General features: G+C 41.7%; 1 protein-coding gene across 4 annotated transcripts in view; it reads left to right on the forward strand.

Moving 5' to 3' along the window:
• The window catches only part of sin3aa (SIN3 transcription regulator family member Aa), a 126816-nt gene extending 117632 nt beyond the window's left edge, over window positions 1-9184 (forward strand). For all 4 annotated transcript variants that reach the window (XM_078532557.1, XM_078532558.1, XM_078532556.1 and 1 more), the window contains 2 exons: window positions 3698-3905; window positions 6970-9184. In XM_078532557.1, coding sequence (XP_078388683.1) covers window positions 3698-3905; window positions 6970-7200 — 439 coding nt within the window. In that variant the 3' untranslated portion in view covers window positions 7201-9184. The remainder of the gene's footprint in view (window positions 1-3697; window positions 3906-6969) is intronic.
• The last annotated feature ends 8624 nt before the right edge of the window (window positions 9185-17808 follow it).

Raw genomic sequence — 17808 nt, forward strand, 5'->3', positions numbered from 1 at the left:
TGGAGTTTGCTAATTTCCTATATTAAAAAGAAATAAGAGAGTCTTGTGTATATGTCGCGTCCTTCAGACCACCGGACATCTCAAAGCACTTTGCAGCCAATGAAGTACTTTTGAAGTATAGTCATTGTTGTGGGAAATTACAACAGTGACTGCACTTCAAAAGTATTTAATTGGCGGTAAAGCTCTTTTGGCCTGACCTGAGGCTGTGAAAGGTGCTGTGTAAATGCAAGTCTGCCTATTTAGCAGACATTGACTGCCTGAATTGGTGATTTCACCCAAATCATTGTGTACACAATTTCTACTGACTTCATTTCTTTTTGTGGAGCCTGGTTGGTGTTGAAAACGTACATGTCATTGGCACAGGACGGTCAAGGACACATTGGTGGGACAGAGTAGGGGGGAGGTTTATCCTGCACCTGAGGCTTGCAACACGATAGCTGTATAATTACCAGAATTTGATGGTAATGGTGCACCATCAAAATATAATTTGGGACAACAAGGATTATTTGTCTTTTTGGTCATTTGGTGATTTTTTGACTGTGAGATCAGTCAGGCACTCTCCTTACTGGTGCAACATTAATGTACCTTTTGCCTTTATGTGTTCACATTTTCTACAGTCTCAAGAACTTTGATTTCTAAATCTTCTGCTCTCCGAAGGCAGGTCCAACCCACAGCACCACACACGGGTAGCGCAAGGAGACAGGGCCCGAATCCACCCAGCCAGAATGGGGATCGAACCCCGTGCTGTTGGCACCAATCTGATGCACACTGGCTGTCCAGCCAATTGAGCAACCAGCCCCCCCCTCCCCCTGCAAGGAGTCCGAGTTGCTGTGGTAACATGTCTTTTTACCTGAGTGTTGTAGCCCAGGACTACGAATAGTGATGGTAGAGGCTCCAATTTTCCTTCCATTACATGGATAACCAGAAATCTCTCCTGCTCGCCGTTAGTATGTGTTGCAAGGATTTAGCGGTTGATACTTCACCTGTTTGGCCACATTATGAACAAACCTCTTTTGGTCATCAAGTCCTGGAGTAGGACTAGAACCCAGAGTTTCTGGCTCAAGGGCAGGGACACTCCTACTGCTCCACAAGACCTCCTGATTTGTAAATAGAACATATAAATCGTAGGAAACTAGGAAGTGTTTTCCTTCCCCACAATTGGTCATCGCTTGCTCAGAGCTTTTCAATTGCACAGCACACTATTAAATGGTTGGATAATTTTGGTACAGTTCAAATTTAACAAAGTTTTTTGTGGTGTCTTTTTTATAAGCACAGATGGAACAAGTGTTAACAATGTTCCCTCTAAGCTGTATGGCCAAGCAGCAACCCAGAGGTTCCTGTGCAGGCCAAGCACAAATCAACCCCCTTTAAGATAGTGAGCGTGTGTGACAAAGTAAAAAGAATCTAAAGGGCCTGCACACTTAAATAAGTACGTTTTTTTAATTCTTTCACAAGAATTGGGTGTCTCTGGCAAGGACGCAGCATATATTGCCCATCCCTAATCGCTATTGAGTGAGCCACCTTCTTGAACTGCTGCAGCCCATGTGGTGCAGGTACACCCACTGTTGTTAGGAAAGGAGTTCCAGCATTTTGACCCAACGACAGTTAAAGAGCAGTGATATAGTTCCAAGTCAGGATGGGGTGTGGCTTGGAGGGGAATTTGCAGTTGGTGGTGTTCCCATTGCATCTGCTGCCCTTGTCCTTCTAGGTGGTAGAGGTCGCAGGTTTGGAAGGTGCTGTCCAAAGGAGCTTTGGTGAGTTGCTGCAGTGCATCTTCTAGATGCACACAGTGCTATTACTATGCGTTGGTGGTGGAGGGAGTGACTGTTGATGGTGCTGAATGTGGTGCTAATTAAACGGGCTGCTTTGTCCTGGATGGTGTGGAGCTTCATTCATCCACGTAGGTGGAAAATATTCCATTACACTCCTGACTTGTGCCTTGTAGATGGCCGACAGGCTTTGGGGAGTCAGGAGGTGAATTACTCGCTGCAGAATTCCCAGCCTCTGACCTGCTCTTATAGCCACAGTAATAAATGGCTGGTCCAGTTCAGTTTCTGGTCAGTGGTGATCCCCAGGATGTTGATCGTGGGGGATTCAGTGATGGTAATATCATTAAATGTTATGGAGAGATGGTTAGATTCTCTCTTGTTGGAGATGGTCATTGCCTGGCACTTAGGTGGCACAAATGTTACTTGTCACTTCTCAGGCCAAGCCTGAATGTTGTCCAGGTCTTGCTGGAAATGGACATGGACTGTATCAGTATCTGAGGAGTCCCGAATGGTGCTGAACATTGTGCAATCATCAGCGAACATCCCCACTTCTGACCTTATGATGGAAGGAAGGTCATTGAAGAAGCAGCTGAAGATGGTTGGGCCGAAGTCACTACCCTGAGAAACCCCTGCAGCGATGTCCTGGGACTGAGATGATTGACCTCCAGCAACCACAACCATTGTCCTTTGTGCTAGGTATGACTCGCAACGGTGGAGAATTTTCCCCCTGATTCCCATTGACTTCAGTTTTGCCAGTTTTGATGCCACACTTGGTCAAATGCTGCCTTCCTGTCACAGGCAGTCACTCTCACCACCCCCCCTCTTGAGTTCAGCTCTTTAATCCATGTTTGGACCTGAGTGACACTGGCAGAACCCAAACTAAGCATGTTATGGCTGAGTAAGTGCTGCTTGATATCACTGTCGACGACACTTTTCATCACTTTGCTGATGAGCAAGAGTTGACTGATGGGGTGGTAATTGGCTGGTTTGGATTTGTCCTGCTTTTCATGGACAGAACATACCTGGGCAATTTTCCAAATTGCCGGGTAGCTGCCTGTGTTGTAGCTGTAACTAGAACAGTTTGACTAGGGGCGTGGCTAGTTTTCGAGCACAAGTCTTCAGTACTATTGCCAGAAGGTCGTCAGGGCCCAGAGCCTTTGCAGTATCCAGTGCCTTCAATCATTTCCTAATATTCACTTGGAGTGAATTGAATTGGTTGAAGACTGGCATCTGGGAACCATTGGAGGAGGCCGAGATGCATCATCCTCCCTGCACTTCTGGCTGAAGGTGGTTGAAAATGCTTCAGCCTTGTCTTTGCACAAAACAAGAAAAGATTCGAGGGCATGTTAAATGTCAACTCAAAGTTAAACCTGAATAGTAAACATTTGAAGGACAATAGGGAAAGAGCAGGAGAGTGGGAATTATTGGATAGCTCCTTCAGACTCCGGTATGAGTCAAATGGCCTCCTTCTGTGCTGTAAGATTCTATGATTCTAATGAATGCTTTGGTAAGTTGTTGCAAAGTTTTCCAAAAAGTAATTTAGGGAAACTTTCAGACAGCAGGAACCTTGTGGTTGATTTTAGTACAGTATGTACTCCCAAATACAAACATGCATTGACTTTCCAATTTGTTGACTATTAGTGCTTTGTCATTTGTACAGTTTGGTCGGCATTGTTCAAGTCTCGTTTGCCTTCTAAGAAGTGTAATTCTGAAGCTCTATAACGATTGCTGTAAGAAAAATTTTAAAATAAATATGATGAGGGAAAGGAGAAATGGGAGATGAGGACAAAAGTAAGGCGGTGAGGACAATTGCGGCTGGTGTTTGCAGATATCCTGTAGATCGCTCAGCCCGCCACAAACACACATACCGTTTTTGTTTCATCGCACTCATCTGGGTCACTGATCTGTATGTTCTGCTTTTTTTTTAGGAATCTGCGTCGAATTCGCAAGTGCCAACGGGGTCGGGAACAACAGGAAAAGGAAGGGAAGGAATGCAGCAATAAGAAATCTATAGAGAATGCAGAGAATTATGATAAAGCGCAGTGCAATTTTAAACTCAACTCCTACAAAATGGTGTATGTCTTCAAATCCGAAGACTACATGTACAGGAGAACTGCGCTGCTAAGAGCTCGCCAGGTCAGTATACTGTTTGCAGGTTCACAGGAACTGTATGTGTCGAGACTGTAAAAAGCAAAACAATGTGGATGGATTATGGAAATCTGACATTAAAACAAAGTGCTGGTAACACTCAGCAGGTCAGAGAGAGAAATGTAGAGTTAAAATTTCAGGTTGATGGCTTTTCATCAGAACAGCTCTGACCGAAAACCTAAGTTTCTCTTTGCACAGATGTGGCCTGATGTGCTGAGTGTTTCCAGCACTTTCTGTATGTGTTGAGACTTATCTATGAGCATCATTGGACTGATTCAATTAAAAAGGGATTCTCACTGTCAAGTCCCATTTTAAGAAAGCCATTTAAAAAGAATTACATTGTTTGTGTGTGTGTGTGTGTGTGGTATATGAAAGAGAATACATCTATGTTTTGTTCAGATCCTTTGTATAATTAATTTATAGGGATTAAGATAATACCATTAAATCCTCAACATATATTTTTTAATGGTTTCTCAAACGAGCACTTTGAATTTTCCTCATTGACATTGAAAGTAAAAATCTTTTTAATTTGAGCAGTTTGGTCATAATTGGGAGGCTGTGACAGTACATGTGAAACAATGTGTACAGTAGCCATGAGCAAGACATATAAAGTAACTCCATGGTGAACTTTAAAACAACAGAAGGCAGGGCGTATAATTTAGTATTTTACCACTTTAATGAAGCTGGTAGAATCTTAAAGATGGTGGCAAAGTCCTTTGATGAAGTAACAGCTGCTTAATGTAAAGACACAGTATGTACTTGCCTTTTACTCAGGATGAATTCCACAGTCAAAGCTCTGCCCTAAGGCATTCTTTCTGATTAAATTTAGTTCTCTTTAGAACTTATTCTGTCTTTTATTGTTGATTATGGACACTTCTGTTCCAATTTTTGTCTTTTATTGTTGATTTTGGACACTTCTGTTCCAAAGTTTCTTCCTTGCTGAGTTTGCATGTGTACTATTAAAATCAACTCTATAATAACCTTGTTTAAACGAAAGCAAACCCAGATACTCTATAATTTATAGATTTTTCTTTTCCCACCTATTTCCATTATTTTTAAATCTACAACTAATACCTTGTCAATCTTTCCACCCCACCCCCACTAGAGCTGTACCTTGAGTGTCCTACCATCCATTCTTAATTAGCACTTTTCTTAGATAATATCACCACCTTCAACACCTCTTTGATCCTTTTGTCTGTGACATCTTTTGATTATCTGCTCCTATCACTGCTTGCTTGTCCCCACAACCACCCCACCCTCAACTTCTCTCCCCCCGCCCCCTGTTGAAGGGTCGTGTGGACCCGAAACGTCAACTCTTTTCTTCTCCGCCGATGCTGCCAGACCTGCTGAGTTTTTCCAGGTAATTTCCACCCACGGTCGTTGGTTCCAGATACTGCCTGACTGGCTGAGTGTTTTCCAACACCTTCTGTTCTTATACTTGTTTTGTTGCCCCTTCTTTCCCCATATTATCTCTGTCCTTCCCGGTCCTTTTACTTCTACTAATTTAACTTTGCTTCTAATTTGTTTTTAACAAAAAACCTATTTCAGTGTTTAATTTGCAACAACTAATGACAGTAGCTTTTGTCTGGTGTCTCGTTGCCAGTTTTGAGAATGGGAGCCACATCAAAAAGCATGGCAACCAGTACAATGGAACTGGGTTTGAGTTTCCTAAAGTCCCAAAGCTTTTGAATTCAGTGAGAATAAATTGTTGCATTAAAAATGAAGCAGATCTTCAGCATACTTTGTATAATTGGATTTAGTAGTTACTAAGTGTCACTGCCATCTAGTAGCCGAATATTGATACTGCACGGACTTAATTTTATTCCATTAATAGTTAGCTAAATTTGTCCTTTCAGTGAGGTCCAGTTGTAAAAGGAACACAAAGGGTGGGATTTTCCGGCCTTTCCCACTGCCGGGATTGTCCGGTTCTGCCAGAAGTTAATGGACTTTTGGCTGGGCCACAAATCTCCCGCAGAGGGTCCTGTCACAGCCGGACCGGAAAGTCCCAGCCGAAGCCAGGATTTAGGATCAAGTAATGTTTTTAATATCCCTGCAGTCATTAGTCCTTTTTTTACTCTGTGTTTATACACCTTTTTCTGATAGGTCAATTGTTAGCTATTTCCTTGAGAGTCTGCTCCACAAAGAACATAAGAAATGAGGGCAGGGTGGGCCATTTGGCCCTTGCAGCCTGCTCTGTTATTCATTGAGATCATGGCTGATTCTCTACCAATCCCCAATTCCTTTAGTTCTTAAAAATCTATTGATCTCTGTCTTGAATATATTCGATAACTGAACATCCACAGCTCTCTGAGGTAGGTAGTTCCAAAGATTCACAATACTGAGATTGCGATGAGGAGAAAGTTCTTCAGTCAAAATAGCCAAACCCTTGTTATGAGACCATGACCCCACATTCTAGATTCCCGCTATCCTGTTTAGGCTGCGGGGCTGAGTTTTTTCCTTCCCTAATCGCTGACCTTGTTCAAGGCCGCTAACCTTCAGCTGGACATCTATTGAATTTGCCATCGAGTTACAGTTCACTGTAGTTTTTTTTTAAAACTTTCCCGCTAATAAGATCGTAATTAATTTTCGTACTCGATTAGCTGTTGACTGCTGAAATAATCACTAGATCTTGGATTATTGTTGTTTGTTTCCTTCAATTTTCAAGAAGCAGAGATGGGATACCCCAGTGACAATCTTCCAGCTATGGAATGAGGAAATGTAAATAGGCAGACTGACTCAACAATCTGCCTGGCCCCCTAAACTACCTAAAGCTCCCATGTGGGAGGGCATATGAACGTCCGTTATATTATTTTGTTGTAAGCCACCCAAAAGGTAGGAAGAGCCTGGGTGATGCTGCTAATTACTGCTTTTCTCACCCGCTGCTAACAGTACTGTATAAGGCGTGAATGCATTTGGTTTTGATTGTCAAGAAACTTGCTTCAGGCAGCTGCTTTAGCCGGGAGGCAGGGGCCGTTGAAATGTCAAGTCAGCTTGTTGTTAAATTTGATTGGTATAATTGATGGCACTCACCTTTTTCTTTCTTTGGGTTTAGTCTCACGAGCGAGTCAGCACACGGTTACACCAGCGGTTTCAGGCTTGGGTGGATAAATGGAGCAAGGAGCACGTGACCCGCGAGATGGCTGCCGAGACCAGCAAGTGGCTGATGGGAGAGGGATTGGAGGGCATGGTGCCTTGCACAACCACCTGTGAAACTGAAACACTGCACTTCATGAAAATCAACAAATACAGGGTGAAATACAGTGCTTTATTCAAGGGGCCATGACCAACTCGCACAGCAGGTCCTCCCCTCGCGCAATGTGCCCACGTTGTGGCATGTCATCCAATGCCATACACCAGCTCTCCCACACACAAAAAAAAAACACTGCTATGTTTTTGTAAATACTGTGTACATATTGTCAACAGACTTTTTTTAAAAAAAGAACCAATCTGCATCAATGTGCTAGCATTATCTACTAGCTTATTGTGTATCATAGTATGAGGTGGCTTGAAGTTAGTTAATATGGAAAAATGAGGCACCATTATTAAAGTTTTTACCAAAGGGATTTCAGAGTAATTGTAGCTTTCTTTGTGTGTGAATTTTTGTTAGTGAAAAGATATTTCATTATGTACAGAACACTTGTATCATTAAGTGTCCCTGTGCAGCATGCCATTACATAGTACATTTTGGCCTTTTTGTTTTAAGTTTTAATTCAAGTTTGCTCGTCTAATAACAACTGGACCAAACTTCATGGCAGACATAATTGGAACTGTCCAATCACCTTTTCTTTCGTTATGGAAACATTGAACTCTGGGTCTCTGAGGGTAATTTACCTGTGACCTGTTTTTTTTAACCTGCCTTAGTCTTCCAAACACAATTCGCTTCCTGTCGGAAGTCTGGCAGACTGCTGGTTCCAGTTTTATGCAGTATTTGACCCTATTGATTAGTAGCTTCAGGTATTAAAAGATGTTAATGAGCAAGTGGTTGACTGACTGAAAGGTCTCTCTTACTAATGTGGCAGCTGTCCATTCAGGTTTTCTTCACACCGTCGTATCCTTTCGGTGGTTTTCCAGAAGTGCATCGATGATTAATAATTCGGTCGTGTTTGACACAGTCAGTCCCAGAATTTTCATGCTGCTTTATTGCGTGTTACAGCAAAAGTGGGTTCAACAGTTTGGGCATTTTATTTTGAACATTTTATAAAGCATCTTGATTCTAGCATTTTGAAGCCTCTTGTGAATACAAGAGACACTACTGGGAGATGACGGAACACATTGCGTGTGTGTTTTTTTTAAATGGGTCACAAAAAAGAGCTTAGCTGAGTTTGAAAGATTTTCTATGAACCTTAAATTTGGTTGGCTAGAACATTCACTGCTGTCTGGTACATTGGAAGTGCTCAGTCATGCCTGAAGCACAAGACTGTTAATTATGATGCCTTTGGAAATCAATTTTATACATTTAATAATACTTGCCAATCCACCATCTTATTTTAATGCTCAAGCTGTTTTTTTTTACTCGTTGAAACATGGTTTTTTTTTGTAAGAAAAATATTTCAACGATTTCCATTTTTGTTTTTGATGAGACTGAACAGCAACCATACACCTCATGGGTTTCACTTCATAAGCAGATGTTCCAGCCTATTTGAGCCTTCTTACAGCTCTCAGAACTCAGTATTCTGCTTTTGACAACGAGCAGACTGGCAATGTGGGCTTACCCTGGTCCGTGAAAGAACTTCCACCATTTTATAAATTTCTATGTAAATTAGTTAAATTATCTTCACCCCCCCCACCCTCTCCTCTGTCTTTTTGACGTGGGTCGCCCACCTTTTCTCCTAAGGCCAAGTGGTTTGGTGAGCTTTAGAAGAACTAATCTAATCGAAGCAAAATTTGACTAATGGCAGCTGGAAAATCTTGTAATTAAGCTTTTACTCATCCACTTGCCCGACTGTTGACATTAACCTCAACTTGTCCATTTAACACATTGCTTTTGTTCAGAAAGCCACTGTGCTCATCCGCATCGTGATCAGACACTGTCGGAGACCGATTTGTACAGTTTGCCCCTGCAACCTCTCTTTTTTCACTTTGTAAAGTATAAGAGGCAGGGCTTTTAAGCCAGCTTGTACAATGCATATATATTGCTTTTTGTATTCTGTACTGTGATCTTTGGCCACCCACGTGTGATTTCTATACAGAAGTTGTAAACTTGACTTGTAGTTCAGTATTTCCCATTAAAATATCGCCAGGGCTGAAATCTGGCTGTCTTGTGTGAAGTGTATTTGTTTTCATTAATTTCTTTTTTTGCTTGTTTTTCTGTAATTTTTAAAAAAACATATGTAATAGAAGTTGCATTTTTTTAAGATCTGAAATATAAGTTGATCTTGTGCTGTTCTCCCACTAGCCTAGAGGCAGGCAGTTCACAGCTGTCGCCTGCATTTTGAAACACAAAAACGAATTTTTAAAAAATCTGGACAGAAATCCAGTTCCATCCTTGTTTGCTTAAGAACAGGCAGCATATGTGTAGCACAAAATATTAGTAACTACAGATTAAATATTAAAGCTTCATCAATTGTGCCATTTAAGGAATTGGGACAAAGGCTTGAACAAAAATCGTGAAAAGGTGTGGGGAAAGAGAAGGAAAACAAGATAAGAGAAGGTAGATCTGGTTTTGGTTCAAGTGCTGCCACAATGGGCTAACGCCACCTCCTACTCTGGAATCTCTGATTATGTAATTAGACAATCATTTGTGCCCCTAAAGGAGAAGCTAACTGGGTGAGTAAACACTTAATGTTCTTTCATTTGTAATGCACTTATAACAGCACTGTGGGTGTACCTATACCACACGGACTGTAGTAGCTCAAGAAGGCAGCAACCACCTTCTCAAGGGCAATTAAAATGCTGGCCCAGCCAGTGACGCCCACGTCCCGTGAAATAATTTTTTAAAAAGTATTGTGCAGGGCTAACTAACCAAACTGGGGAAACTCCTAATAACTGTTTGTAGCTTGATGTTCAAGTGGCGCTACATTACCTTGCCGTGCTACACTATGGATACTTTCAGTGTTCTATTTCTTGACGTATTTATTTCGCAAGCAGTAGCTCAATTATAGGATTCTCTATATGACCCTGAGTGTTCCATCCATAGGGTGGCGATCTCATGGTATTGCTCCTGAGAGTGATCTGGGGCATGGGTTAAAATGTTTAGCTGCTAAATTAGTGCTGTGTTTGATCTGCACATCCAGATTATTGTAATTTGTGCAAAATCATCACATTATCTAAAAGTGGCAGGGCAAGTTGACAATACAGTTCAGAAAGTGTATGGGATTCTTGGCTTTGTAAAATATAGTCCTCCTCCTTCAGGTACCATGCCTTAAGAGGGTGCTGACAATCGAGGACTTTTATTGGATTGGTCCATGATTATGCTTGACAAAGTACTGCAGTGGTTTGCTGCTGTCTTCTGCAGTATAGCTGACCAGGAAACTCTCCTACTCTTCCTGCCTGCCATCAGGCATATTGGAAAGATTTACGGGCTGGCCATCAACCTGTTTGATGAACACACCTTCCTTGGCCATCAAGTCTTGAATTGGGACATGAACCCTGAGCTTTTGGCTCAGAGGTAGGGACAGTACCACTGCACCACAAGACAATAAGAGTGTTAAATTCAAAAGCAAGGAAATCATGCTAAACCTTTACAGATCACTTGTTAGGTCTCAGCTGGAGTATTGTGTATAATTCTGGGCACCACACTTTAGGAAGAAAGGCATGGTCTTAGTAAGGGTATAGAGGCAGTTGACCAGAATAATACCGGGAATAAAGCTTTAAAATGATTGGCAAAAACACTATTGGGTAAATGAGAAAAAAGACTTTCTTTCATACAGAGGGTTGCTTAAACCTGGACCGCACATCCTTAAAAGGTGATGGAATCCAATTCCAAAGGAACTTTCAAAAGCCAATTGGAGATGTACTTGAAGGCAACTAATTTGCAGGGATAAAGGGGGAAAGTTGGGATGTGGGACTAAAATAGACTTCTTTCAAAGAGTTGGAACAGGCCAAATTGCTTCCCTCTGTGTTTAAAGATTCTATGATTCTTTTCTACAAGAGGGTAAATTTACATTCTTGAAATGGCTGGCTTTTTAAAATATTTCTTGCATCTAGAAAAGAAAACCTATAGACTGTTACACCACAGAAGAAGGCTATCTGGTTTATTGTGTCTGTGACAGCTCTTTGACACAGCAATCCAAAGCTAACTCCAGTGCCTCACTGTCAGTCCAAGCTCTTGTTTCTGTACTTCAAAAATTTATTCGCATCTTTATTAAAAGGACACAAGATCTCTAATATTTTGAATATGTTCAGAATGACCAATGCCCATTAGACAAATACATATTAATAATTCAGCTTAAGCCCCCATTACCTCCATGGCAAGCCATCTAGGGGTCTGTGCAACACCCGGGTGCTACTTACCCAAGGAAGTAAAGGCCTTTGGACCCCATTCCATGATTCTACTTTAAAAAACAGGCAGGAAACCTCTAAGATCGTGTGCTCCTGATGGGATCTGTGTTCCCATTGGGATCTGAACCTTGTGGTCCTGATTGGTTCTGAACCCAATTTCCTGATGGGATCTGAACCTTGTACTCAGATAGGACCCAATGGGATCTGAACTGTCTGCCCTACCTTCCTCTTGAGTCTCTGTAGCTTGCCACGAGAGATGCAGGGAAGAATTGAAGGCTCTTATTCTTATGCACTAATCTTATCAGCTTCTAGTCAGCATCCTTTTTTAAAAAATCTGTAAAACAAATAAGTGAGTTTTGCATAGAGGAAAAAAACCCTCTTTCTATCCGCCTAATTTCCTCAGCCAAGAATAAGTTAATACAGGAGCTGTGGGCAACTTAGGATGATAAAATGGGGAAATTAAGATGTGTCCAGGTAGGATATTTGACCCGAGTGAGCAACATAGTTGAGTCCAATCCATTCTCATAACTACTCCTGGCAAGCTCTTGGAAAGGCACTGGGCGGAATCTTGTGTCCTTCCCCTGTGGTGAGTTTGGTGTTGGGGAGGGGACATTTAATCAGACGCGAGGGTGACAGGTGGGCCACCCTACCACCAATCTTGAGGCCCTTAAGCGGGCAATTAATTGGCCATTTAAGGGCCTCATCCTGCCACGCTGGTAGTCACCCAATCTGGGGAGGGTTTAAACTAGATTGGCAGGGGGATGGGACCCTGAGAGGGAGCTCGGACCCTGAGAGGGAGCTCGGACTTGAAGGAAGCAAAACTGGTAAAAGCAAGTAGAAAGCAAAAATAGAAAACAGATGAAGCATTGGCAGATATCAAATAGGATCAGACTAGAGAATAAGGTTAAAAAAGCATTCTATCTGAATGCACGTAGCATTCACAAAAAGGTTGATGGATTTGAATGCACAAATGGAGGTAAATGGGTATGATTTTAACTGCCATTATGGAGACGTGACTACAGGGTGACCAAGATTGGGAACTGAATGTCCAAGGATATTCGGCAGTTAGGAGGGATGGGCAAAAAGGAAAAGGAGGCGATAGCACTCAATATGGGATGAGATCAGTACGTTAGTAAGAGAGGATCTTAGATTGAAGGATCAAGATGTAGAATCAGTTTGAGTGGAGCTAAGAAACAGCAAGGGGCAGCAAACATTGGTGGCAGTTGTTTATAGACCAAACTGTAATGGTAATGTTGGGCCGGGTATAAATCAGGAAATTAGAGATGCATGTAACGTGGGTAATACAGTAATAATGGGTGACTTCAATTTACAAATCTAAAGCTGTGGAGGAAGAATTCCTGGAGTGTGTATGAGATGGGTTTCTGGAGCAGTATGTTGAGGAGGCAACTATGAACTGGGCTGTTTTGGATTTGGTATTATGTAATGAGAAAGGGCTAACTAATAGCTGGAAGGAAGCCTTTGGGGAATAGTGACCATAACATAATAGAATTTTGCATTTAAGTTTGAATGCGATTTAGTTCATTCTAAAACTAGGGTCTTAAATCTGAAGAAAGGAAATGATGAAGGTATGAGGGGCAAGTTGGTTATGGTGAATTGGGAAAATACAAAGATTTGGTGGTGGACAGGTAATGGCTCATATTTAAAGAAATATGACACGGTCTTGTACAGATACACTTTCCTCTAAGGCACAAACAAACACCCAAAGGGTAAGGTAAATCAACTGTGGTTGACAAAAGACATTAAAGATTGCAGTAGATCAAAGGAATTGGCTTATAACGATGCCAGAAAAAGTGGTAAGCCTGAGGATTGGGAGCAATTTAGAAACCGGCAAAGGAGGACCAAGAAACTGATTTAGAAATGGAAAAGAGAATTTGAATGCAAACTAGCGAGGAACATAAAGGTGGACTGTAAAAGATTCTTTGGGTATGTGAAAAGGAAGAGATTAGCAAGGACAAATGAGGGCCCATTACAGGTGGGGACAGGAGAATTTATAATGGAGAACACGGAAATGGCAGAGAAACTAATCAGTTCCTTTGCGTCTGTCTTCACGGAAGAGGATACAGAAAATCTCCCAGAAATACAAGGCGATCAAGGGACTTGTGAAACTGAGGAACTAAAAGAAATTAGTCTTAGTAAAGAGGTAGCACTTGAAAAATTAACTGGGTGAAGGCTGATAAATCCTCTGGATCAGATGAGCTTCACCCCAGAGAGTTGAAGGGGGTGGCTAGAGAGATAATGGGTGCATTGGTAGTTATCTTTCAAAATTCAATAGATTCTGGAAAGGTCCTTTTGGATTGGAAAGTAGCAAATGTAACCCCATTATTTAAGAAGAAAGATTGGAGAACTGCAGACCTGTTAGTTTGACGTCAGTACTAGGGAAAATGTTAGAATCTATTATAAAGGAGGTGATAACTAGGCATTTAGAAAATAATGGTAAAATTAGATAGAGTCAACATGGATTTATAAAGGAAAATCATGTTTGACAAACATGTTGGAGTTTTTTGAGCTTTTTTTTTGTTACATATGGCATAGATAAAGGAGAACCAGTGGATGTGGTGTATTTGGATTTTCAGAAAGTTTTTGCTAAGGTCCCACACAGGAGTTTAGTAAATAAAATTAGAGCACATGAGATTAGGGGAAATACACTGGTATGGATTGAGAATTGGTTACCAGACAGAAGGCAGAGAATGGGAATAAACAAATTGTTCTCAGGATGGCAGGCTGTTACTAGTGGGGTACCACAAGGATCAGTTCTAGGTCCACAGCTGTTCACAATCTATATAAATGAATTGGATGTGAGCCCAATTGTAATATTTCCAAATTAGCTGATGGCACCAAACTGGGTGGAAATTTAAGTTGTGAGGAGAGCACAAGGAGGCTTCAAGAGGACTTGGACAGGCTAAGTGAATGGGCTAGAACATGGCAGATGGAATTATAATGTGAATAAGTGTGAAGTTATTCTCTTTGGTAGGAAAAGCAGAAAGGGAGAATTTTTTTTAAATGGTTGGAGGTAGGGAAGTGTGGGTGTCCAAAGGGACCTGGGTGTCCTTGTTCATTAGTCACTAAAAGCTAGCATGCAGGTGCAGCAAGCAATTAAGAAGGCAAATGGTCTGGCGGATGAATTCCCGGAGTGCGTACGAGATGGTTTTTTAGACTAGTACATTGAGGGACCAACTAGGGAACAGACTATCCTAGATTTGGTTTTGTGCAATGAGAAGGGTTAATTAATAATCTTGTTGTCCTTTAGGGAACAGTGACCATAACATGAGAGAATTCTTCCTTAGGTTGGAAAGTGAAGTAATCCAATCCGAAACTAGGGTCCTAAATCTAAACAAAGGAAACTACAAAGGTATGACGTGTGAGTTGGCTAAGTTAGATTGGGGATCTTCATTAAAAGACATGACGATGGATAGGTAATGGCTAATATTTAAGGAACGAATGTATGTAATGCAACAGTCATATATTCCTTTCTAGCGCAAAAACACAACAGGAAAAGTGGCCCAACCATAGCTAACAAAATAAATTAAGAATAGTATTAAATACATGAAAGAGGACTGTAAAAGCTTCCATAAGTATGTAAGAAGAAAAAGATTGGTGAAGACAAATGTATGTCCCTTATAGACCAAAATGGGAGAATTTATAATAGAGAACAAGGACATGGCAGAGCAATTAAACAACTACTTTAGTTCTGTCTTCACAGAGGAAGATACAAATAACTTCCCAGAAATGCTAGGGAATTGAGGGTCTAGTGAGGAGGAGGAATTGAAGGAAATTAGTATTACTTAAAAAAAAGTGCTGGAGAAATTAATGGGACTGAAAGCTGATAATTCCCCAGGGCCTGATAATCTACATCCCAGGGTACTAAATGAGGTGGCCATGGGAATAGTAGATGCGTTGGTTGTCATCTTCCAAAATTCTGTAGATTATAGAACTGTCCTGGCAGATTGGAGGGTGGGAAATGTAATTCTACTATTTGAAAAAGGAGGGAAGGTAAAAACAGGGAATTACACACTGGTTAGCCTAATATCAGTGGTAGGGAAAATGCTAGAGTTTATTATAAAGAATGTGATAATAGGACACTTAGAAAATATCAACGAGATTAGACAAAGTCAATAAGGATTTATGAAAGGGGAATCATGTTTAACAAACTTACAGGAGTTTTTTGAGGATGTAACTAGCAGAATAGATAAAGGAGAACCAGTGGATGTGGTGTATTTGGATTTTCAGAAAGCTTTTGAGAAAGTCCCACATAAGAGCTTAGTGTGTAAAATTAAAGCACATGGGATTGGGGGTAATATATTGACATGGATTGAGAATTGGTTAGCAAACAGGAAGCAAAGAGTAGGAGTAAATGGGTCTTTTTTGAAATGGCAGGAGGTGACTAGTGGGGTACTGCAGGGATCAGTGCTTAGGGCCCAGCTATTCACAATATATATCAATGATTTGGATGAGGGAACCAAATGTAATATTTCCAAGTTTGTTGATGACACAAAACTAGGTGGGAATGTGAGTGTTGAGGAGGATGTAAAGAGACTTCGAGGCAATTTAGACAAGATGAGTGAGTGGGCAAATACATGGCAGATGCAGTTTAACATGGATAAGTTTGAAGTTATCCACTTTGGTAGGAAAAACAGAATGGCAGAATATTATTTAAATGGTGATAGATTGGGAAATGTTGATGTACAAAGGGACCTGGGTGTCCTTGTACACCAATCACTGAAAGCAAGCATGCAGGTGCAGCAAGCAGCTAAGAAGGCAAATGGTATGTTGGCCTTCATTGCGAGAGGACTTGAGTACAGGAGCAAAGATGTCTTACTGCAGATATACAGGGACTTGGTAAGACCACACCTGGAATATTATGTGCAGTTTTGGTCTCCTTACCTAAGAAAGGATATACTTGCCATAGAGGGAGTGCAGTGAAAGTTCACCAGACTGATTCCTGGGATGGCAGGATTGCTGTATGAGGAGAGATTGGGTAGACTAGGTCTGTATTCACTGGAGTTTAGAAGAATGAGAGGGGATCTCATTGAAATATATAAAATTCTGACAGGGATGGACAGACTGGGTACAGGGATGATGTTTCCTCTGGCGGGGGGGGTCTAGAACAAGGGGTCACTGTCTCAGGATATGGGGTAGACCATTTAGGACTGAGATGAGGAGAAACTTCTTCACTCAGAGGGTGGTGAACCTGTGGTATTCCCTACTACAGAGGGCTGTGGAGGCCAAGTCACTGAATATATTTCAAAAGGAAATAGATAGATTTCTGGACTCTTAAGGTGTCAAGGGGTATGGGGAGAGAGTGGGAGTATGGAGTTGAGATAAAGGATTCCCCAGCCATGATCATATTGAATGGCGGAGCAGGTTCAAGGGGCCGAATGACCTACTCCTGCTTCTATTTTCTATGTTTCTATGCCTTCATTGCGAGGAGATTTGAATAAGGATGTCTTGCTGCAGTTATATACAGTCAACGCCCATCATTCGCGACCCCCTCTAACACGAATTCGTTTGACTGTGTGAATGTACATGTACACCAAATTACAGCTCACGGCCCCAAAACTTAGCTCATCCACGATTTCGAATGTTAAGCTCCCACCTCTCCCAAGTAGAAAGCGCACACTGCGCACGTGCTGTCTCTGCACATGCACAAGTTCACCGTTTGCGATTTCACCCTTTGTGAGATTTTGCAGGAACACAGCCCCCATAAACAACAGGAGTTGTAAAGCCTTGGTGAGACCTCACCTGGAGTATTGTGCACAGTTTTGGTCCCCTTATCCGAGGAAGGATATACTTGCCATAGAGGTAGTGCAACCGAGGTTCACCAGATTAATCCTTGGGATGGTGGGATTGTTGTATGAGGAGAGATTGAGGAGACTGGGTCTGTATACCCTGGAGTTTCAAAGAATGAGTGGTGACCTCATTGAAACTTACAAAATTCTTACAGGACGTGACAGGGTGGATGTAGAAAAGATGTTTCCCCTGGCTGATGAATCTAAAACCAGCGGACATCATCTCAGGATAAGGGGTAGGCCATTTAAGAGTAAGATGAGGAGGAATTTCTTCATTCAGAAGGTGGCGAATCTTTGGAATTCTCTATCCCAGAGGGCTGTGGAAACACGATCATTAAGCATGTTCAAAACAGATTTCTGGAGACTAATGGCATCAAGGGATATGGAGATAGTAAAATGGCATTGAGGTAGATGATCAGCTATGTTCTAATTGAATGGTGCAGCAGGCTCGACGGGCCGAATGGCCTACTCTTATTCCTATGTTCACTAAGCAGTGGGCGAAGGACTCGACATGCGGGGAGCACAAAAAGCAAACCCTGGCGTGTTTGCTTACGGGCCCCCCACAAGGAGGGGGTCCCTTGTTAAAAGGCACTCAGTGCCTGATCGAGTGACCCAACATTGGGAAGGGAGAGCCACCACCTGCC

This window comes from Cetorhinus maximus, chromosome 30 (genome assembly GCF_964194155.1).
Source record: "Cetorhinus maximus chromosome 30, sCetMax3.hap1.1, whole genome shotgun sequence".
Classification (NCBI taxonomy): domain Eukaryota; kingdom Metazoa; phylum Chordata; class Chondrichthyes; order Lamniformes; family Cetorhinidae; genus Cetorhinus; species Cetorhinus maximus.